The sequence below is a fragment of the Garra rufa genome, chromosome 4 (genome assembly GCF_049309525.1).
Source record: "Garra rufa chromosome 4, GarRuf1.0, whole genome shotgun sequence".
Lineage (NCBI taxonomy): Eukaryota > Metazoa > Chordata > Actinopteri > Cypriniformes > Cyprinidae > Garra > Garra rufa.
In genome coordinates, this window is record NC_133364.1 from 17,235,073 (window position 1) to 17,258,959 (window position 23,887).

At 41.8% G+C, this 23,887-nt stretch overlaps 2 protein-coding genes across 2 annotated transcripts in view; one reads left to right on the forward strand and one right to left on the reverse strand.

Moving 5' to 3' along the window:
• The window catches only part of LOC141333750 (MICOS complex subunit MIC19-like), a 636,840-nt gene that overhangs the window by 360,013 nt on the left and 252,940 nt on the right, over positions 1-23,887 (forward strand). The gene's annotated exons all lie outside the window — the stretch shown is intronic.
• plxna4 (plexin A4) overlaps positions 1-23,887 on the reverse strand; it is a 201,612-nt gene that overhangs the window by 11,669 nt on the left and 166,056 nt on the right. The window contains exons 16-28 of the mRNA XM_073838764.1: positions 23,751-23,844; positions 22,113-22,352; positions 21,879-22,025; positions 20,493-20,727; positions 20,163-20,305; positions 18,280-18,548; positions 14,311-14,377; positions 12,705-12,851; positions 11,088-11,247; positions 7,371-7,474; positions 4,981-5,080; positions 3,383-3,573; positions 910-1,079 (exon numbers count right to left, since the gene is read on the reverse strand). Of these exons, the coding sequence (XP_073694865.1) occupies positions 910-1,079; positions 3,383-3,573; positions 4,981-5,080; positions 7,371-7,474; positions 11,088-11,247; positions 12,705-12,851; positions 14,311-14,377; positions 18,280-18,548; positions 20,163-20,305; positions 20,493-20,727; positions 21,879-22,025; positions 22,113-22,352; positions 23,751-23,844 (2,067 nt within the window). The remainder of the gene's footprint in view (positions 1-909; positions 1,080-3,382; positions 3,574-4,980; positions 5,081-7,370; positions 7,475-11,087; positions 11,248-12,704; positions 12,852-14,310; positions 14,378-18,279; positions 18,549-20,162; positions 20,306-20,492; positions 20,728-21,878; positions 22,026-22,112; positions 22,353-23,750; positions 23,845-23,887) is intronic.

A 23,887-nucleotide genomic window follows, 5' to 3' on the forward strand; every position in this document is an offset into this window, starting at 1 on the left:
GAATAAAGCTCATTCTGATTCTAATATAACTAGCATTTTTGTGGGAAGAAAGCACCCCTACCACAACTTCTGAAAGTGAACGGTACTGTTTTACTCAAGCATTACATAAAAATGTCATTTTAACATGTGTAATCAGTTTAACATCAGTGTAGGAACTGAATAATAAAAATAAAAAATAAAACACTGCTTAGTTTTCACTATATGAATTCAGTATGCACTGATTCTTTTTAAGCTACAGAATGTATTTATGCAAGAGTAGTTAGTGATTTTCTCTTTTTGTTTGTTCATGGCCACAAATATTGCAAGCTGTAGCGATATGCATATTGCAATATGTGCATTTGTGATATTCTGATAATTTCGATATATATAGCACAGACCTAATATGAGCCATTCTACAGAACTGGTGCAAAGTTGGAAACATCTTAAAAAATATATTTTTCCACAAATTTTGTATGTTTGCAAATTACATGATATCCAAAGTACACATTTCTAGTAATTTTGGAGTTAATTTTCATATTGTATTTTCTTCTCTACAAATTTGTAAGTACTGAACACAGTAAAAAATAATTTATTAAAAAGAGTTACAATATATTTTTGCCATTTTATTAAAAAGTTTTCAGAGGTAAATCAATAATTACAATTTTAACAATATTTCAAGTGTGATTTATGAAGTTTGTTGCATTTTGAATACACTTTCTTTGTAAAATGCAAAAAGTTGATCATACTAATTTTAAATGGATCTTAGTAAATAGATCTTAGTAAACATCTAGGATTTGAATACTTAAACGCTTTTTAAATGTGTTTTTTGTTTGTGGGACAGGTTTTCACCAATTCTGTAGAATGGCCCACATATATTATTTAAAATTATATACTAAATATGAGTTTATGTTTGTGGGCAATGCCTCTTACCAGTTGCTCTTCCATGTGTGTCTGACGTGCGGGTCGTGAATGTTGTGCTTGTCGGCCTGCTCATCCAGGAAGTCAAACATGTACTTGATAGCGAGAGGAAGGGCACTTCCTCTGTGTGCTGTGCTGAAGATGGTCTCAAACAGGTCATCCACAAACTTCTGTAGAGTGCCCTGAGGAACCACAAAGAAATGGAGAACAGGGTTAATTTTCATGCATTACAGAGGCAGGCCATAAATGAGTCTCCCTGCATGGACCTGATATTTAGCAATGACATGAGCTGCTGTGTTCCTCAGAACAGTTATCTGTGTTTATGAAAGTATTTGTGGGCCACCTGTCAGTAATCCCACCGACGAAACCAGAGTCCCTGAATCAAGCTCTTTGATAGTGAAAGTGTTACTTTGAAGTTCACCTTTAATATCACGTAACGGAAGCGATTCTGCCTAAGCTGCTTTGTGCGGATGGATTAACGTCCACCCCGCACCATTGACCCTAATTTGATTTAATGGCGGCGAGTCTAAGAAGGAGAGAAGACGACAGAATCTAATCCACTTGTAATGAAAGAACTGATAGGACGCACGGAAGAGAGAGAGAGAGGAAAGTATCAAAAAGCGCTGCCCGTATCTTGCAGCCAGCACCGGCTTCGCATCGGGATGAGGTGTGCACAAGGCGCAGCGCACAAAATCCTATTTCCGTTTGAGCAGACGGTAAGAGTCGACGGGGAAGAAGAAAAAAATCCCGTTAGCTGACAATCACGACAATAATTCTACTGTGTCCCAGATCCCTGACAGCTTATCTTTTCCCTATGAAGATGAAAATACATATTTCTCACTCGCGCCCCTGTATCAACGCAGCGACAGCTGCAGGAGGCTGGCAACAGGGATGACTGCGAGGGTTCTGACAGGTGTCATCCTGTGTGACGACTGACATCATCATTAGTCGCCCAGAAACCAAAGTGGCTATTTGCAGCCGTTTGAAATGTACCTGGTCATTACAGCGCACTTAAAAGCATGCTATCAGACACAGGCGGGCAGTCGGAGAAGCATTAAACTTCAAGTGATCTCGTTCCGGACAGGTGAGGAAGGAACATTTGTGTAATTGCAAACAGAAAAGTGCAGAAGACAGAACGGCAGAGGAAGAAAGATTAAATAAAGCCTGGCATAATGGAGGGAGATGGAAAAAGGTAAAGCTCACCCATCCTCACAGACACTGATGGACCGAATGCGGAAAACGTCAGCACCCCAGGCAGATCACTGGTATTTATTGCAGGGGTGAAAGCCAAACAGTCAATTACTGTGCTGTCACACCAATCATTTTTCACCAAGAGAGATGGTGTCTGCGATAAACTGGTTATTTCACAGAAATAATCCATCTAAAAATATGACACACAGTCTGCAAAAGGAGTAGGGTAATCGCCAGGGCATTTGTGCATGTGTCTTCGAGAAAAGTATTTAAAATCTTACGACGTTCTGGCTTGGTTACGTCAGGTACATGACGTAGTAAAGTCCCCATGAAATCAAAATTGAAGTTTTTTTGACACTTAGTATGAATATGTTAGCCTTAAAACAATAACAAAATTCGCATTTAGAAGATATAAGCACTCAAGTCTCTTCTGCCAATATGAATCCACGATTTTGATCTCTAGAATCCAAAGCATCCCACCCCCTACACTACAATAGATGCTAAACCTGCAGTTGAAATGGGTCACTTGTTCACAGAATTAGTATTTTCTGTACAATGAAATGCATGTGCACTATATAGGGCATAGGGAACGATTCAGACAGTGTAAATATACTTTCCATTGGGCCAAAAGAAGTGTAGTTTCATGGCGCCACAGTCTGTTCCAGTCCAGAGACACGACAGCATGGAGCGAATCATATGCGTGAATCGGCGCAGACCACAAAACGAATCGGACCCATTTGAATTCTACTCAGAATGCTATATTTTATTGCAACATGTATGAGATTGTGGCTGTCATGCGCTGACAAATGCAGCTTTACTGAGCTCAATGGCTCTGGCTATTTAAAAAAATAGACATGACTGCTTGATATGTTTCAGCTGAAATTACGTCAATACATAGAATGAGGCTGCGTGTTTTAAAGCACTTCAGTGTTTTGGATTTCAACACTGAGGAGTCGTTAAAAAAGCGATGCACGGCTAATCAAACAAAACCTTCTATTTAATTTCTTTAACTTTCTGATGTCCTTGAAGCTTTGTGCTTTTCTGGTAGTGAGGGATCTGTATTCAAACCAAAACAAGTGCCTGTTTACCAAACAGGCAAACAGCATAAACATGAACCAATTGACACTGCAGCCATCACTAACTCCACAATCTTGGCATTTGATCTCATTCTAGAAGGTTTGCATATTTCAGGAAGGATTAGATTTGTTGACAACTTCAATCCTTTTCAGGGCTGTTCAATACATTCTGGCATGTGTCTAATGGCTGGAATATTAAACATGGCGGCAGAGCTTACCTTGGTGGCCAACAGCCTGGTCAAGTAGATCTCCGAGACCATCTTGCTGCCACGGTCTCCCTCCTTCTGGTCTCCATGCTCGTGGTTCTTCACCAGATGCCACACCTTGACACCACTCTCCAGGTCAGGTGTGATCATCGGTGTGCGGGAACGCAGGCTGTCCGGACTGCCCGTGTACTTGATCATGTTTTCTGTTGGAGTGAAAAGACAAAGACCCATCAGATGGTGGTTGCTCCTCAATCTTCCTCTGCTGACAAATGTCCCATGCAGCTGTTCAAATCTGTTCCTATCAGTACAAAACACATTGCCTTTTGTTGTGGAGTACTCGAGATTGGATATGAATCATTTAGAACCTATGGATGCTTAATTTTTCATCCCTCGCTCTCCTGCGCGCCTCTTCTCTGGCGAACGTGCGTGTTCGCTCACTTTGGCGGACACAAAATCGAACAGGTGTCAGGCCAGATGAAATATTCATGCTTCAGCCAATAGGGAGAGATCAGCCATGACATTTAAAAAAAACACAGAGCTCAATGAATGTTTACACAGTGTGAAAAAAAATTGATTGGCAAAGGCCTGATTTGGTAAGATAAAAAAACGCTTCACAGTGGCAGATGCAACAGAAATCAATCTCTCCAGGGGAAAGAGGCAGAGAGAGAGAAAAGAGGAGAAGGACCCTGATAAAGAAAGACAATAACACCTTCAGGAAAAGAAGAACAGAGAGAATGACAAACAAAAAGGAAATGATATTGAGCATGTGTATTTGCATTTCTTTCCCAGGCGTGCCAAATTTTGTTGGTCAAGTTGATATGAACCAAAATAGGTGTCTGTTGCACAAGTTGTTCATCATAAGCACCGACTGTGAGCATAGCCTATATTTAATAGCGATCTGATTTATAAAATCACCGCAGCCTCACAAAGGTCTCACAAAATGTCTTTCCAGGTATTTTAAAATGTCCCTTGCTGAACCTGTTAGAAGAACCTCAATGTCGTTTGAAGCTAATTCTGAAAGAGTGAAGTGATGTATGGCATTTTCTTTCTACCTTTTCCGTCTGTCACACTCTCTCTCTCTCTCTTCTTTAAGGCTCATTTAGAGTGCAGGAAAGTATATGGAGATGAGATGATTTTAATGGTCTATTTGATGTGTAGGGGGAGTGCTCGGACGGCTCTGAGCTTTGATCTTGCGCTTTATCAGACCCAATCGTACGAGGGACTGATGGCGGGCGAATGACAGGGACGGATTCAGAGTCTCAGGAGGGAAGTCAAGTGCAAAGAGACTCATTTTCCCTGCTTTTACCTTTGTATGCTGCCAGACTATCTTGGCTCTCTCCACGTAATTCCGTTTGAGCTTCGTTCCTGTTCCTTTTTGTGAGTGGCTGAGATGCTACACATTTAACTTCTCTTACCTCCCTGTGAGATGACAAGACTATTTTTTTTAAACTCCTTTTCTGTTCTTAGTTCAGCTCAGGTGGAATGTTACCCTACGGTGCTGTAGAAACTTTAGTCAGTTGATTATTAATGTGTTATATTATGTGGTGTACATTTCGTTTCGGAGATATGGATGCGTTTTACAATTACAAAAGGAGTTGACAAACACAAACCATATTTGCTAGCAGAGGTTCTGGAGACGGTAGAGTTGTTCACAGAGTTGTATGCGGTGACCTGCTTTGGTACGAGAGCTACCACAGCATTATCAGGCACCTGTGGATAAAGAAACATACATTAAGCCATACAAGTCTTAAAAACAGTTTTACAATGTCTTTAGTACCTTACTGGTTCCATAGAGTTAGGGTTATTGATCTAAAAACCTTCTATTTCTCATCCAGGTAAATGTTAAAGTGCATGAGTGAGGGACGGGATGGGATAATCTGCTTCCATTTCAATAAGCCTCCTCCGGTGGGATGGGTCGGGCTATTTAACTATATGCCTCAGCAACTGCTAACCACAGTAAGCCTTAGCAAGCCAAATTCAATTAACACATGGGAGCCTCTACTCCCAAACCACACATCCCTCCATCTACATAATTTGCTATTGGATGCCTGCGGCACTTCCAGGGTTAATTGAGGTGGTGGTGTAGATCTAGACGATGTGGGCTCAGAACTGCATGGGGACCCAAACCACAGCAGGAGGGAGAATATGGGTTCCACAGACCATTAGGACATTATTCTTACACCCTTAACCCCTTTTCTCCCCGGACAAACTCAACGTGAAGCAGTCCTCGTTTACAGCCGCGGTCCACGAGGACAGCTGTCCAAACTTCAACAGAATCAAACAGATATTTTTTACACCTCAGTATAGTGTGAAAGGAGACTTCAGACAAGGGCTATATTTCCCTGAAAAGGGGCTTTTTAGAAAACAGAAGAGATTTTCTCTTTTATCTTTCCTCTGCGGGCTAGTTTACGCTTTAAGAGAGTCTCTGTGCTCCTGATAGCATTCAGACACGTCAGATATCCGAGATGGGGTTTATACAACCCCAATGTGAAGCTTCCTAAGAAGACATCAAAGAATTAATGTCAGAGGCAGATGCATTTGTAGCACCTCGATTTGGAGGAAAGTATCAAAGATGACTTGAGATATACATTAGAAATGCACAGTGACAGGCATATCAAGACTTCAGTGTGACACCGCATGACTTTTTTTTGTTGTATACTAGACTAAACAAGGGAATTTGGTGCTATTAGAGAGGAAGAAATGAAACACGTACACTGTGCAGAAGGACAGAAACGGGTTGCACGGCAGGTCTCTTCCCCCTCTTCAGCAACTCTAACAGGCTTAGGGTGTCTGATAGCTTTTTTGTCAAGGATAGCATGCCCTCCCCGACTGAAAATGAATTAACTTCTGTCTTCATTATCTCATCTCCGATTCCAATCAACAGCTAATCCATCCTGCGGCTTGAAGCCCTGCACCCATGCGCCGCCCCATGACATTTAATTTAAGTACTGTGCAGACTCCTCTCTCTCAAAAAGCTCATTTGGAGGGCGGCTTACGGAGGAAATTATTTACACCGTAATGAAGCGCCGCCTGTCTCCTCTCCAACCTAAACTGCCCCTCCCAGCCAGACTGATATGTCTGGGGTTCTCACACTTTGAGTGTTTATATAATTGCAGATTGACAGATTTTATCAGTCCCCTGCTGAGGCAGCATTGCCATACCTGACCCCTGAAACTCAACGGTCCCTGTCCACCACGTTGTTGAAATCCGTCAGTCAGAGTAGGGTTTCTAAATGACCTGGAAGTGCCTTGACTGCACCCTATTATAGAGGTCACGGGGGCAATAAGAGTGTTCGATAAGGCTGAGGCTGTGTATGTTTCCCTAAACTACAGTAGATCAACTAAGACACACGAACCAAAAGCAATTACCATCACAGAGTATGTTTTCTCCGCTCATCCTTTTTTGTGCTAATCACCTCATAGAGGTTCCTTGTTACATCTGAGACGAACATAAATAGAGCTGAGCTTCATTCATCTCGCATTCAAATCTCTTTGTTCCAGTATTAGTTACTCTGTCATAATCTGCGCTATTATTGAAAGCCCACGCCAAAACTCGCATCACACAGAGCTGTTTATCAAAAGTCATTAGCTAGATCATCTAACCCGGGTGTCAAGCTACAGCTCCACCTGCACCTGCATCCCACTGCTGTCAGATTAAATGTACTGGGACATCTGGAGATGCTGCTTTAAATAGAAACCAGCAGGTACAATGCTCGTCCTACTTCTGATTTAAGATAGATTTCAAAGACTCAAAACAATCTTTTGTGACAGCAGATATCTTTCTGTACACTAACTGAAGACGACTTCAGTCTAAAACAGCAAACAAGAAGCCTTGAAGTAAATGGTAGGGATGACAGAAAGAAGAATGAATGCACCCTTTCTAAAGCATTCATGTCTTGGACCTCTGACTGTATGAAAATCTAAATCTGAACACCTCACTACAGGAATACGTTTGCCTGGAAACATGTCTGGTTGGGAATAGTGCATGTACAAGATCTTACCTGGTAGTGAGACAGCATGTTGAGTCGTTTCCAGTCACACTCAATCTTTGTCGTAACATCCTCATCCTGAAGGATGACTCGTACTACTCTGCCTTGACGCCACTCTGCAACAAGAACACATTTACAACATCCAATGATTAATACTCTTACTGTAAGTAATTCTAAAAGTGCAGAAGCAATTAAATTCCATTCACATATATTTGTATATTGCTCTTTACAATAGCGATACAATGTCATCTGGCCCTAATAAACAGGGAATCTTGCATTAAATCACATTTCCTTAAATTAAAGATTTAAACTGTTTACAGAGTGAAATAACTTGTATAGTTGTCTCTGGATATTAATTAGGGATGGGAAGTATTCCAACACAAAAACTTTAGCAAACCACAGCAATTATTTTCCCTTCAGTTTTGTACAAGAATATATTTAACACATAAGGGTTAGTTCACCCAAAAAAGAAAACTCTGTCATTAATTACTCTCATGTTGTTCCAAACCCAAAAGACCTTCGTTCATCTTTGGGGCACACATTAGGATATTTTAGGTGAAATCCAAGAGAAGAAATTATTGAATGAAGTCGTTATTTTAGTTTTCTTTGCGCGAAGTATTCTCATAGCTTCATAAAAGGTTGAACCATTAATGTCACATTTTGTTTTAACAATGTCCTTACTACCTTTCTGGGCCTTGAACGTGTCAGTTGCGTTGCTGTCTATGCAAGGTCAGAAAGCTCTTGGATTTCATTTAAAAAAATCTTAATGTGTTCCGAAGATGAACAAAGGTCTTACGGGTTTGGAACGACATGAGGGAGTAATTAATGACAGAATTTTCTTTTTTTTGGGTGAACTATCCCTAAAGATTTTTTTTGCACATCTTAGTGTTGTACAAAAACCTACTGAGGTGATAAATTTGCTGGTATTTATAGTATAAAGTAATCCTTAAAATGCTTATCTTTCTTAAGCTTTAAAAGAAAAGAAAAAGTGGAGACTTTCAAACTTAAAAACGAAGACAGGAACAATAGACGAAAAGAGGCAAGGGACAAAGTCCATACTGAGAGAGAGCAGGAGAAAGAAATGAAAACGAGAGAGAAAATAAGGGTACGTGAAGGAGCATTTGAGAAAGGGAGGAAGGAAAGGAAAGGTAAATTAATCTCTTCTGCCCTTTGTTAGAGAGCCGGGCCTTCGTGGCCAGTGGATCGATGGGCGTGATTACAGCCACTGCTGAAAGCCACTTCCTTTTTCATCTGTAGTGGGTCGAGCATCCTGAGCCCAAACGGCCCTGATCGACCACGTTAAGCCTCCCGCTGAGCTTGCTCTTATTGTAGTTACTGAGCTCACTAGAGATGCACAACAAAATGCGAAGATATTCTCCCACCCTCCCCTTAAGCGCCCACCAGCCGCGGCCTGCAGCCTCAGCAAAAACAGCAACGTGAAACGGCGATGAGATGGGAATCAGTGCTGAATGAAATAAACATATCCCTTTGCAATGTGATGTACGGATAACATGGCCAGGAACAAGAAAGACGTCTCTCTCATTCTTTTTTTTGGACTCCCCTCTGCTGCAAATGAATGTATGATTGGAACGCTAGAGGAGTGAGGCCTCTTCACGCCGCCTGCTGCTATCTTTCGCTCTGATCCCAACCAGAAAAGCAAAACAGCAATCACAGGCAAGATGATGAAACATGTCTCTGGGTGATGAGAATAACTTCAAATCTCCAGGAGAGGCCCGACCATTGTTTTATATCTTGCTACAGTACTGTCTATAAACATGCAAATGAGCCCTGACTCGAAGCGCAAACAGAAAAGTAAACAGAGAGAAGAATAGAAACTAAAAGAAAAACAAATGAAAAGTCTGAAAGAAAGAATATGAGAAAACCTAAAAACGCAAAAAGAAGGAAAGTGACTAAAAACTACAAAAAAGATGATAATCTTAAAAGACTGAAAGTGAAATGAAAATAAAATAGGGCCGAAGCAATCTCTGCTGAGAACAGCAGCAGCAGGATGTAGCTGGATAGAGAATAAAGCCAAAGAGATTGTTAAAATAGAGACTGAGATGGGCTGAAGTCCATTGATTTGTCTGCATCACTCTCTCATTCTTTCCTTCTATCTTCGCTCCCTCCATCCCTGGCCTCAGGGGACTGTGACAGAGAGAATTAAAAACAAAGGCAAGGGACAGAAACACTCCGGTCCAATCTGTCTCAGAGGGATCGAGGAGATGGAGGCTACCTCATTCCTATTACCCATTATCTTTATCTGGCCCCCGGATCAGGGCCGGAGAGTGTGCCGGGGCTCAGGAGACCCTGAGATCCGTTTACGGAATGCCGAGATGCCTCCTCTCATCCGGGGACGCCCGTTGCTTTATCTTACACCACACTCCCATACACTCCCACAGACATCGTCCAATTCTCCCCCCTAATAAAACAATAATAAAACAACACGCTCGCCCTCCGGGGCCCATAAAAGCATTTTACACAGGAGAGCCTGTCAAAGAGGGTAAAATTATTTCTTCACTTATCATGGTTCTAACCCCTTATGAATAGACTAGCGTTAGACTACGACTTGAGAAATATACAATTTTTGGCCAAAAAAAAAAAAAAAAAAAAAACAGATCAGTGTGAATGGAGTAGTGTATAGAATAAACAATCAGATTCTCATTTAAAATTGGTGGAAAAATAGATCTGCACGGATCTGCCTGGCTATTTTTTTCTAGTAACTGTGAGATGCTCCCACCTGTCAATTAGGTGTTTATAAATAACCTCGCATAGTGTCGCAGCTGATATTTGTTTATCAGCTTGTATGTTAAACACATGCGTGGAGGTGGGAAGAGCCTAGTGGTTAAAGTGCTGTGGTTGTAATGAGTAGGTTGCCAGTTTGAAATCTAGAAACCAGGAAGGATAAACTTTAAAGTGGCATATGGCATCTGATGTTTTTCTAACAAACACAATAGTATAGAAAAATTCAATTTCATTTTTCAATTTCAATTTTGGTTAATTCTGTTTTAAACTGTCTGTTGGAATTGGAATTGACCTGGGTTACAAATCAAAAAGTTATTGGTTCAAATCCCACAAAAGCCTTTTCATGAAATCAATAGTTACGGACATGTTCTATCACCTCTGAGCAAGACTAAACCCAGAGAAGATGAAAAAGACAGTTCATTTTTAAGGTATTTGTCTTTGACATTAATGTATTGTAAGTGGCTCTGGATAAGAAGGTGTCTGGCAGGTAACAAAATGTATAGTTTGTAGTTGGAAGGTGTTTGTACATTATAATTGTAGTTCCAGAAGAGACACGGATCCCCAGCGGGCATTATGTGATTGTGTAAGCCACTTAGCTCTAGGTGCATTGACCCCGCTTTGTCCCAAATGTCTCTTTGGATAAAAAGTGTAATGCTGACTGTCTTTGCTAGTGGAGTGTTTTTTAAGAATTGGGCTAATAATCCCAAGGTCAGTGGTTTGAATCCCTTAAGGGGGAATTTATGGACTTTATCATTGGAACCTCTATCACAAATATGCCCTAGGACCCTGTCTGTCAAATGACAAAGAACAGACTTTGAGATAGGCCGATATTGATATAATGCGTTCCAATTATCTTCATTTGACCCTGTGATCATTCGGCAAAAGACAATGTCATTGATTCACACATTGAATCTTTGTCCAGGGCAAATGAAGGGCTGATGATGAAAACAGTTCTGAAAGGGTAAAGGCATCTAATGTTAGTCATACCTAGGTCCATGTCAGAAGCTTTTGGTCTGTGCGAGTAGGGGACGTTCTTGTAGATGGCATCCAAGATCTTCTCCTTGACCTGGCTGATGGTGTCACAGTTCAGCACCTTCACCTGAACCTCAGGGCTCTTTTCGTTGTCTGGATGCATGCAGTTTACCACCTACACAACACAGAACAAAATTACACCAATTAGCACACGTGTGGGAGACGCATGAATATTTATGTGGCTGCAAAATGATCTATCTTTCTAGTATTGAGAGATAAAGAATGCTAAATTGCATCTGTGTATGTGAGCTGAAGATTCAAGATAACTAATTTCTGTTAAAAGGTTTATGTACAGTGTACTGTATCTACTGAGGCCTGTGCTCTTTTAGGTGCTTAATAGTACTCTGTTGGATAACAGTCATCTAGTCAAAGCTGTAAGGTGTGCTTCTGAATGAGTAAACGTAATCAGTAGGGGTAACGGCGCAAACGTAAAAGCCCACTGGCCACCCTGAGGGAGCCTCCACCTCACTCACCTCAGCTTGCACCAGTCTGCAATTAACACGCTAATTTTCCTCATCTTAGTTCCTGTTAGATTCTCCGTCTCCCATGATAGCCGTCATTAACGCCACCAACGGTACCGTCATCATCATCATCAGACATAATTACATAGCTCATGGTTGGTATATAAAAGCTATAAAGGCCCTTGTTGGCGTCTGTTATGATAACATAGCCGCACACTGCAAAAGAGCTCATTTACTTACAGTCCAGCAGTATAATGGACTCTCCTGAAGGACCAAAACCAGAATCAATACAATTAAATGCACTGTGTGTGGGCTGTAAGGAAAGGCTTTGTCAGACCTTCAGAAGGGATGGAGCGTGTTTCCCCACAGAATAACCTCTAAACAATAAAGGCCAGAGCTAAGCCCTATATTGGACTAAAAAACACTGTGAGAAAAGCTTTCATATCGAAAACAAAACCAAACTTTAATCCAGATCTGAGATCTGTATAGTATTGAGGATTTCAATACAGCCGGAAAATGTCAGAATTTGCTGTTGGTAGTGGCTTGTATTGTGGTGAGTCTGCAGCCGTTTAAGTGTTTTGGAAGTGAGGACAGAATGATAAAGCTGAAACGGCCCCTACAGTCATCAAATCAGTGCAGCGTTCAAAAGAATGGGTCGGATGCCAAGACATGACACTAGTCGCCACATTCCCTCTCTTTCGTTTTCTTAGTCTCACACAGAATACAGATTACCTCCTGACGCGCTGTCCCAGTAAACAGGCCGTCCTGACATACGTGCAGCCCTGACAACACGGGCTTAGCTCATGCCTGTCACAGTGGCCAGCCAAACACAACACTGCCAATCACCACAGGACAGCAGACAGGTCAAAGGTCATAACAAGCCTGCGTGTTCCCTGTCAGGCGTGAAGACTGTGGGCATTGCATGCTGCGTCAACCCCAACAAATTACCTTACCCTTCTCTCTACCTCCACACCTGAATGCTTTCACGCTCCTTAGCCTCTTTCTCACCCATTTATCCTCATTCCTATTTTCGTTCACTCCTCACCTTCTCTATCCTTCCAAAACCGCTTCTCTTTCCTTTCTTCATCCACGCTGTGGTTCAGAGCCTTACCAGAGTCTTGTAATCAATTTGCTGTCTGATGAGCTTGTCTTCACTGAGTGAGTAGCGGGCTTCTCCGGTGATAGAGTCGATGGGGCCTTTTTCCATTTGTTGCTTTATGGCACAGAAAAGAGAGAAGAGGGGCTCCCCGGCACACTCCTACACAAGGAAAAAAAAGACACTGTCACTTTCACTCTCTTAAATTTCACACCAACCACCTACAGAGAATGCGGGCTGTCATTCCCTCATTCAGTAACAGTAATAGACATTTTGAAAGGAGCTTTACAGTTGTGGCACTAGTGTGTCAATTTCAACTGACGCAACAATTTCACTCATATGGATTCCAGTAATAGTTGAGCTCGATACCTGGTGGACAGACAAGTATTTACATACATTGAATTTCAGCATGCTATTGGAAAAATGTGCATACTTAATGGCCACACCTGTAGATTTACATCACAAAGCCTTTAAAACAATCTTTATTTTACTTGAACAATGTTTTAATTTGACGAATGACGAATTGTGGCATGCCATGGGGAAAAACAAGCATTCTTAATCGCCACATCTGTACATTTACATCACAAAGCCATTAAAGTAATCTTTATTTTACTTGAACATTGTTTTAATTTTACTACATACATGTTAATGTGGCAGGGATAATGAAACATTTAGCTGTTAACCATTTTTGAAAAAAATTACATCTTTAAAAAAATACATAAAGATCAAGCAACAACTGGTTGAAGATCCCTGAGCTAGAAATGAAGCTGACGTGCCGTGTCTGTGGACAAAATATGCTTGTTGAAATGAGAAATGGACAGTAAAACTGACTAGTGGTCTGGGCAGCTGGTCAAGCACTGTTCAACAATACTCAAATCAATGTGCTGTGACTGCAATAATAATGTTATGGTTTCGCATGAATGAGGTCACAATAAAGTCCTTCTCTTACAGTAGAGTCCAATTTGAGCTTAAATGAATCCTGAAGCTCTCGAGTGATGTTTCGGCTTCATTCACTCAGGTCTAATCCGTTAAACCAGACTGGACAAAACAGCCCTGACTTCCAGAATTTATTGCCTGCTTTGTACATTCTAGAATTCAGGACATTTCTGTACACTTGCGAATTTGCACATGCCATGTTCTGATTGCAGCAGATGTGTTTATTAAGAGATTAATGACAAGTGCTAGAGAGAGAACCACGGTGGTGCTGACGGTCACAGTGCTGTATGTAGAATTGAGCAGCACCTGCTAAGTCGACTGTCTCATTATAGGAACAGAAAAACGCTGGAGTCAGCAAGTCTTGGCCAACTTTAAACCCACTTTGATTAAAAGTGCATGCAGGCATACTTGCGTACAGATGTACATACACACCTACACATATTCATACGCAAAGCACACACACTCTCTCTGTCAAACACCTGCAGTGCATCACTGCCAAAGCTCCCGCAGGACTTCACTTGACTCCTCTGTGCTCAACAGTGCATGTGCCAAATGACCTTGAAGGTGACTGATCTCTTTTCTTTGCATATCGGTCAACCGCTAATCTGAATATTCTTACATTTTGACCGCCCAGACCTGAATATGTACACAGCGCACAACATATCCACACACAACGCAGACTTACCTTTAGGAATTTGTATAGCAGAAAAGTGAACCAATTTGTAAGCATTTTCTCTGCCACAGACTCCGTTCTGGAAAACAAACAAATACAAACAGAGTAAATAAATAAATAAATAAAAGCAGCACAAAGCCATGATTATCACTGTGAGTGTCACGCACAAATGCGATTACCACAACCATGAAAAATTCACTTCACAAAGGACGGTGTCTCCTAATGAATAGGACTTTGTTAAACAAACATAATTGCTGGAACATGAATTGCGCTCTGGAATCTATAGCCTCAATCTGCAGGCTGTCTTTATTACCACAATAATCCACGAGACCCTAATACAAGAAACCCAATTAAAAGCCTTTATATGATCTGGCTGGATTGATGCCAAGTGAACCTGCTCTGGCCTGGAATAAGACCGGACTCATTTCCTCCCCCCCACAGTCTGGCCATTGAGCTTGAAATAGATCACGTTACAATAGGTGGCTGAATGGAGGGCCGGGGTGCGTCGGGGTACACCACGATTGGCTAACACCTTCGCTTGGACCACAGGCTCTGATCCGGCATGAGAGATGTACATACATAATAACTATAACAAAGCGAAACTTAATATACATGGATCCGGTGTCTCCAGCCTGTGTGTGCCGCAGGGAGCTGGTGAATTGCCAAGGCGCCCTGCAATGAGCCATGGCACAGAGCATCAATATTTCAGGATTACAGCATTGTGGTGTGTGTGCACATCTACGCCTACTCTGCCGCCCTGTATCCCAGCTGCCACCTGCATTCCCTCTGTCCCGCTGCCGTATTGAGACCCGCCGCTGCGCAGTACCGTGTACATGTGCACGTATGCGTGCCTGCGTGTGCCCACTAAGCTGGCGCAACACCTGGAAAGGATTAGTGTCCCCTTGTTTTGTAGCCACTGCCTCGAGTGGGCCAAAGGAGGACAGGTCCAGGGGTCAACAGGGTCACGTTTCATCTTTCCTTTCATCTCCATCCTAACACTGCCCTGTAATCATCCTCACTCCTGACTGTTCTCAATTCCTGGACCAATTACAAGAGAAACGGTAGGTGGGGGAAAACCCGGAGATGGACCGCAGTACAAAAAACAGATAAAGGAAGAAAGCACCACCTTTTTGCCTTGGTGTACTGTTATTCCCATTAGCTTTCTCTTTCTTGTGCTATCGGCTGGTTTGATGGTAATTATTGTTGGCAAGACCCCATAAACTCACTTACCCATATCCTGTGTTACCTCTCGGCTCACCGGAGGGAGAATAAGTAGCCTCGTTGCCAGACAATCCTGGCACAACCTCTCCATAACTCTACCACAGCGCCAAGAGCAACCAACTATCACTGTCCCCCAAATCCTTATGTCACATATCACTGGCACAGAGAGCGAGAGCTTGTTTGGCTTTGGTTTAGGGAGGCAGGAAAAGCGATGCCCATCCAGCGGTGAGGAATGGGATGTGGGCAGCACCTGGTGCTTAGTTCCCCCTGATTAAACAACCATTTCGAAGTGGAACGGAGTAAAATCTGCTGGAGGTTTCCTCCATGCCGAATGTGCAAAGAGGCACACTGGAGCTATGCTCCATAAACAAGAGAAAGAGGTAGAGGAAAGAGTGCCATATATCTTCCTCATCATCTCTTGCATCCAGCAAAGGCCATTTACATTTGATGCTGCTTTCTGCCACCGCAAATGGATGTGAACAGCCAGCTTTGCCAACGTCGAGGACCTGAGAGTGGTTTATGATTCTAGAGACCCTGCAAAAATGAGAACTGTCACTTTATGACAGATACTGCACTGCAAATGTGTTATATGCAGAAAATGCATCTCGTAAACAAGTTTATAGATTTAACTGTATTGCCAAGCAGATGGCATTGACTTACTAAAGGTTTTACTGAGACTAAGTCTCAGCCTGCTATGAAACACCTGGCTAATGGGCTGACGTTATTTACCTTGCAGCATCATAGACTTTGATTTTCTTAACCAAACAATCGTCCATTGAAACAAACCCCTGGTAATGCACATGTGTTAAAGAACGCAGTTTGAAGCCAGGAATAATTTCAATTTCGCACTCCGCCTCACGTGGAGAAGATTGTCCGCTCTGCGGACTGTCGGGTCCTGCTGTGTAACCATGGTCCCCCTTCACTAAGGATTATCCCCAGAGAATAATCACAGGACTTCTATTCAGCTCTGCCTGACTCTGTGTGTGTGTGTGTGTGTGTGTGTGCGCATGTGTGTGAAGGAACTAGATTCGAAGGAGATGGTCAGTAAATGTCTGAGTGAAAATATGTGTTTGAGCATATGCAGAAACAGGAGACCCACTGATACCATACATAAAATGGGCTACATGATCTGAGAGGTTATTTTTATTCGTAGACGAGGAGAGTGGGCTGCAGGGAGCGAGGAAGAAGAAGAAATACGACAGATGGTTCTAGATGCCGCCCGTTAGTTAGTTAGCCTGTGTGTGCTTGTGAACTCAGGTTGAGGCTGGACAGATGGGGGCGGCCGTCGCAAGCGCTTTCTTGGAAATGGGGAAACGAAAGCTGGTTGGGAGCTCCTGCCAAAGATGTCCTGCTTCTCTGCATTTTAAACACAGATTTAGAAATCATGCAGTGAAAGAGAGACGGATGAGAAAATTATTCTCAGACAACAGCTTAAGCTTCTCTGTTCTGGCCCAGTGCTCCGTATCGTTCTTTTCTAAGCAGGTGCTGGAGGTTAGACAGGTTCCATGTGGTGAAGATCGCTCTATATACCCGTGAGGGTCTAATCCATTCAAATGATTCAATATGGACTAAAACAGTGCTTCTCATCTGGAGGATCACAACCCAAAAATGAGTAGAACATTGTTAATTTGTTTATTGAAGACAAAGGTCTTATGAGTTTGGAACGACAATGTTAAATCTATCATTAACACATACCATTTTTACATATTGTTGGGTCTAAGCAGTTTATGGTGATTTTAATAAATTTTAATGTTTCATTTGAATGATAATTTGTATTATCATTATTGTAACCTAAAGCAAAACCTTTTGAGAGGCACAGGACTATGTTGGGACACTGTAGCTAAACAATCTCCAATTGCAGATGTTTCAGGCACATACGAAAAAGTGACAGGTTTGGTTTTGTATTTTCTCTGACAGAAGCCTGACTGAAACAAAGAAAAATCTCTTTTATTTTCCACCGCTAATATGTTCAGCAGCTCTTTGTGCAATTAATCTTCCCTTCGCTTGTTTCAATTAATCATGCCTGCCATCAAGGGTGTTGAATCAGTTATGATTCAGTCAGGGAGCTCCTCTTGTAGTTGTCACATGATCAGCCTATCGCTATTAGCGAGCTTGTTTCGACCAATACATTATTTTGTATTCCATATCATTATTTGGCTCTGAAAGCACTCATCCCAGTAGTTTCAATATTAGCAAAAATATCAGAAGTGTCAGTCAACTAACTTTACAAATCAATTGCTAGAACATTAAGAAAAATTAAAGAAACACTAGAAGTGTTCAAATGAGCAGAGAGGGGAAAAAATCAATATGGTATAGTAATAATATTGTCCTCTACGCTGGGATACAAAGGGGTTGATTGCATGGGGAATTGAGGTTCACATATCTCCCTACATTCAGTAGGTTTTTAGTGCACTGTTAATTGGATCTCAAGCTAATTATTTCTAATTACAATTTAATGATGGGCATGTCAGTGCATTAAATGTTTGAGAGAAAAAGTGTGCATTCTGATGTCCCCAAAAGCAATTATTCCCATTCAGCATACTGTAGAGTCCAGATATTAGAGATGATTGGCAGAGGTCATCTGCTGTCCTCTATGAAGTTGACTATAATTAGAATCAGGCAGATTGAAATGATTCCAAAATTTAGAACATGCGCTCTGTTGATTACACTCACTTGAGGGGCATTTATAATCAGTAAAACCCACTGAACTGCAGGGCTAGATTTTTTGAGATGACTCTTCGTGTGCAATGTGTCTAGTACCTTCTGAGTAAGAGTTTGGGATGGTTCTTGCTTTCCAGGTTCTTGTCAATGAGGTCAGACAGCAGGTGTTTGAGCACGTCCGTCGCATATTCCAGTTTACTTTGCAAAACGGTCATGATCAAGGAGGCGACGTTGCCGCGGTCTCGCATGGAAAAGCCTCTCTGAGACTCCAGGGTTCGGATGAAGGACAGCAGGAAAACCTTGTTGTTGATAAGCTGTCCAAATAGTTTTAGGCCCTTCTCCACCTGTTCCTGTCTGTAACCTGGCACCTACGGCAAAAAAAAAAAACAGATGAGATTTCACAGCTTGAATGTGATATTTATACAGCATTAACATTTATGACACCATTTGCTTTATTAATACACATTCTTGGTCTTATTGCACAATTTACTGGTGAACGTTATCAACCTTTCTCTTAACGTAAGAGTGAAAGTGGCCATTTGTAAATTTTATGGGTTTGGCTTCCGGTCTCATCCACGTTCGGGTATTTTTAGCTGTACAAAACAGCTCATTTTGCTGCTTGATATTGCAAATTGGTCTCACCGTATTATTTTAATGTATTATCTTAATTATGAACACAAACGCTTTTTACGCTTTTTAGTGCACGTAGTTATTCTTCTCATTTCCCTATAGCAGCTAATATACCGGAAGCCTCACCCATAAGCTTACTTCCACATTGAAGAAAAAGGTGGATTCATAAGAAAAAAAGAGAATATATATTTGAATTTGATCAATTAAAATCAAGTCCTGCTCTACATTTTCTAACTGAATGTCCAATTTCAATCAGAAACTCATTCAATTATGACATTATTTCATGTCAACTTTAAGTAGCCTTTCTTTCAGAGCTACCCAACTCATCACAAATATGTAAAATGTTTTATATTTTTGGGTTTTATGGTTATTTGGCTAAAAATCTTTTTCGAGCCCTTTCACTTGGCCTCCAGCATCCTCTCCTGTGAATAAAACATCCACAGGCATTTAAACTGAAGAGAACCAAATACATTAAACAAGAATATAAATGAACAGCATACATCTAATAACAGCTGCTCACTAGGCTAAAATGCATTTATTGTGCACTTAGAATACCTGATGACAAACACTTAACCATGTAAAGACCTCATGACATCATTCATTGTCATTTCCCTCATCAATAATCATTAAACACCTGTCAGAATCTCGAGACGGCTCCTATCATTAGCTGTGATTTTACAATAAACTTTTCCAGAGAGAGGGGACGTTTATTCCAATTAAGTCTTAATTGATATAGCTGATTAGAACCAGAGCTCAGCTGGCATAAGCAGGTAAGGTATGGCTTGTATGTTGGCTGAAGAAACGTGTGTGATTCAATTAAAACTGTCCATCACTGTCATAGCGGGGTGTAAATAACCGTAGCTTGGTGCACCAAGCGTTAGAGATTTTAATTCTGCTCCCCACATCAGGAAAAAAAAAAACAGTTGAGTTGCATGTCATTACTGTTATTAACGAAAGACTGATTGTGAATCAGAGAGCAGCTCATTACTTTAAGAAAAAAAATGAGTGAGAGAGAGAGAGGGGGAGAGAGAAAGAGCATGCATGTAGATTATAATGAGAGCTGCTGCCTTTTGTTTACTGAGGGTGAACACAAACAGCGCAGTGACAGCTTTAATTCCCAACAACCCCACTGTGCTGTTAGTCCTTCAGAAACGAAAAACAGAAAGGGAAAAAATATATTTAGCAGCCATTATTGTGACTGTTCCTCACACAGGTACAATGCGCAGTAATTACATGCATACATGAATATGCAAATATATGCATGTACATCTCTGAAACTCAGTAAAGGGTCCTTTGGATGCAAATTTGTTATTTCACAAAACATTTTCGCATTAGTAAAATTGTTAGATTACCTCCAGGTCTCTAAGTACAGGGTGCTCCTCAATGCCAGGGAACAGGACTCGCATGGTGTATGTGCGATAGTCCAAGAATGGAATACCAGCTCCGTCCAGATCACTGGTCAACTCGTGAATGTCCGTCTGTAGCTCTGCAAATGCTGCGGAAGATGCAAAATGCAAGAACAAATAGGTTGAAATCACGAAATACTTCCCAGCCTGTGCAAATGTTGCAGAGGCAGTTGATCATTGTTTACTGGATTTTACAAATCTGAGCAAATTCTGATTCATAATCTGGATTGACATCAATTTTCAAATCCAGAGTCAAACAACTTCCTGAATACTTACCCTCCTTACACTCCAAGGCTACTCTGGACTCCAGGTTGTCCATCTGCATCTGTAGGCGCTTGAGAGTGAGGTCGCTCTCACGGGATTTGCGTTTGTAAGCAATGAGGACAATGACGATAAAGAAGATGAGAAGGCCTCCTGCTCCAGCAATGCTAATGACGGCGGTGCTGCTGAGGGGGCTGTCTGAGGTGATGTGAACAACACCTGGAGAAAACTCGATGCCACCCACACGGGCCTGAAAATGGAGCACAATTTGTGAAGATTTGAATGAATCCAATACTTTGCAGTAGTTCTGTCAAAAGTACCGACTTTTGTACCAGTCACAGTTGAGACCAAATGTTAAAAATAATACCAGATAATACCAGAATTTCCCAGTAGCATTTTGAGCACTGTTGAGCGTATTCTTAAACACCTCGTGCTGAATGATCAACACTTCACACTCTTCACCGAGCGCTTACACCAGGGGTGCCCAAACTCAGTCCTAGAGGGCCGGTGTCCTAAAGAGTTTAGCTCCAACTTGCGTCAACACATCTGCCGGGAAGTTTCTAGTATGCCTAGTAAGAGCTTGATTAGCTAGTTCAGTTGTGTTTAATTGGGGTTAAAGCTAAACTCTGCAGGACACCAGCCCTCCAGGACCAAGTCTGGGCACACTGTAGAATTTGAAAGCCGTGTCTATTAGTGGATCCATCAGTGGATCCCTAATATATTTGCTCATAGACGGATCCTCTGATAGACACGGATTTCAAACGCTCGTGTGTATATTTGTAAGCGATTTGTTAAGAGCGTGAAGCAATGATCATTGTAGCCAATCACAGACATATCTGTTGAGCGCATGAACACAATGGCCAATCAGAGGTTTTTAAGAATCTGCTCAACAGTGCTTAAAATGCGCAGGGGAAATGTTGGTATTGACATTTTTTTTACATTTCAGTACCGACTGGTACTGAAGTCTGTACTTTTGCCAATACTACTTTGTAGTAGGTAAAATTAGCAGACTGGTACCTGAGCTACCATTTGAAGCAGATCAATATACATCTAAAGATGGGGAAAGTCAATTTTATTTGATGTTATTGTGTCATAAGGCCAAGCAGCCCAACAGCAGAGGGGAACAATGTGTTTGCTCCTTTTGTGAGTACATAGCTGTAAAGGTCTATGGCACTTTCTCTTGTACGACCATCAACAAGCAGACAGTGAAGCAGGCAGCCAACCCATACCCGTTGAGAAGCATAAAAAGTGTTTATTAGGTGTTTCAGCTCTAATAAGTCTTATTGGAAAGGTATTTTCTAGTTCTCTGTCCACTTCTCAGAAAGTACAATAACCACCAAGTACCCAAAGCATTAGTTCACTGCGAAAAGTGGATATGAGCCCCAGTAGTGAGCAACTTACCAGAACCTTGTGGCGTCCAGTCAGATTGGGGGATTCACAGAGCAGTTGAGTATCTGATACAGTTAAGGTGCAAGGTTTGTCTCCAATCAGAACAGTGTAGTTGAGCTTCCCATTGCCACCTGGGGCTGGTGGGAGAAAGTTTCTTCCCTGCAAATCACATTGACAAAATGCATCAACTGCAATAGACCATCAAAAGATCAACAATGCTGAGATTTAGGCAAATGCTTGATTTACCTTGAGTATGATGGGGGACCCTGGCTTGAGCTCCTGGACTCCAGACACACTAAGCGGTTCGAAGACTGGATTTGGGTAGTAGATGAAGTTGGTGTTGTTGAGAGCCAGCACAGACTGAACGTTGTCAAGGATGAAGCCAAACTCATCGGGTCTCTCTGGCAATTCCTTCTGCCTGCTTAGACTGTAGGGAAGCTCTGGGGCCATGCACTGCATAGTGGTGGGACTCAGAACCTGACACATCTAGAAAGAGGAAATAAATGACATTGAACATTCAATAAGCCATTTTGTCCATGTGCAATTCAGAAACAAACATTTAGATTTACAACTATTCTCCATTGCATGAATAAAAATACCTGGATTTAACCTCAACTTCATACAAAGTAGGTTTTGTCTCAACAAAGCAGCACTAAATTATTAGCACTTTTAAAATGGCCACACGCTGATTGTGCCTGCAGCGCTGGTGACTCACCAACGGATAACTGCTTACCTTTGCTTCCCTAAAAGAGATCTGACATTGTCATCTCTCCTTGACTCTGTCTCTCTTCACATTTCTTTTTCTCACATAGGTCACAAATACATACTGCAGCTAAATGCAGTTGCCAGACCTTTGAGTACTTAATCTGTTTCTGTATACATCGTTATTTACATGAAGTTGGGATTTCTCTGCCCACTTCTTTACTTTTCCCCCTTTAGGTCAAGTTTATTAAATGTAAAGTTATGGCATAGGTTTATTCAAACCTACACACATTCCCTTTGAAGTGTATAAATAAAAAGCCAGACAAGACCCTTGAGTTTTGTGAACTCACACTGCTTTGCAGTTGGCTGTTAAAGTACCCAGACAGCAGACTCGCCATCAAAAACATCCCTACAGATATCTCCAGTCATTTTAATTGGATTCCTCACAAAGCCGTAGCAGCCAGGCAGTCGAACCTTTACTTCTTCTAACACAAAGATTTCTATAGAAGGTCATAACGGGTGGAATTGTTCAAGATAAAATAGATTTCAGGTCACCTTTTTTTTGTCAGTGCACCAAGTCTGGTCAAACTCTTTTCAGACTAGTTATGAGCGATCGCATTACAAACAAGGATATGAGACGTCTTGTGCCCCACAAACAACTTCTTTTAGAAACTGCAAGAAAGGCTATGACTTTTTTTCTGCCGTGCTTTGAGGAGCAGTGTGCCAAAGCCTAATCATATCGCAGCCCAGATGCTAAACGCGGCCATGTGTGAGATACGTGCACGAGATAACATTACGCTCTTTTGTCTCTGTTGCCTTTCAATCAGATCTCACTGAGTGCAGCCTCCCATGGCTCTTTGGGTCCATTCTGAAGACGGGGAACATGATAGCCTTGTCTATGCATCCACCCTGTGTTACGGCATTCTCCTCTTTCCCGCACAATGGGAACATTGCTGCTACTGCTGCTGAGACCTGGCAGTTTTCCTGTGCTCTGTCTGTTTCTTTGTCTCTCTCGCTCTCATTTCCCTCTTTTATGCAGCTACTGTCCTGGATCCAATGGTGCGCGGCCGACACAGGTGATTGGAGCAGGGGGAATAGTCTACTAATGGTCATTCCAGTTCACTAGCCTCAGGTTAGGTGAAGGCCGAGTGATCGTTTACAGTGGAAAACGTTTGCACTTACGTTGACCGTCTCCAAGTTCTTATACTTGGCTCTGATGAGAGGAGTCTGGATGATGTCCAGGTTTGTCCCGGTCACAGTAAGTGGTGTGTTGCCACTGTGAAAAAAACACCATGTTTGTTAAACTTTCACTTTGTGAG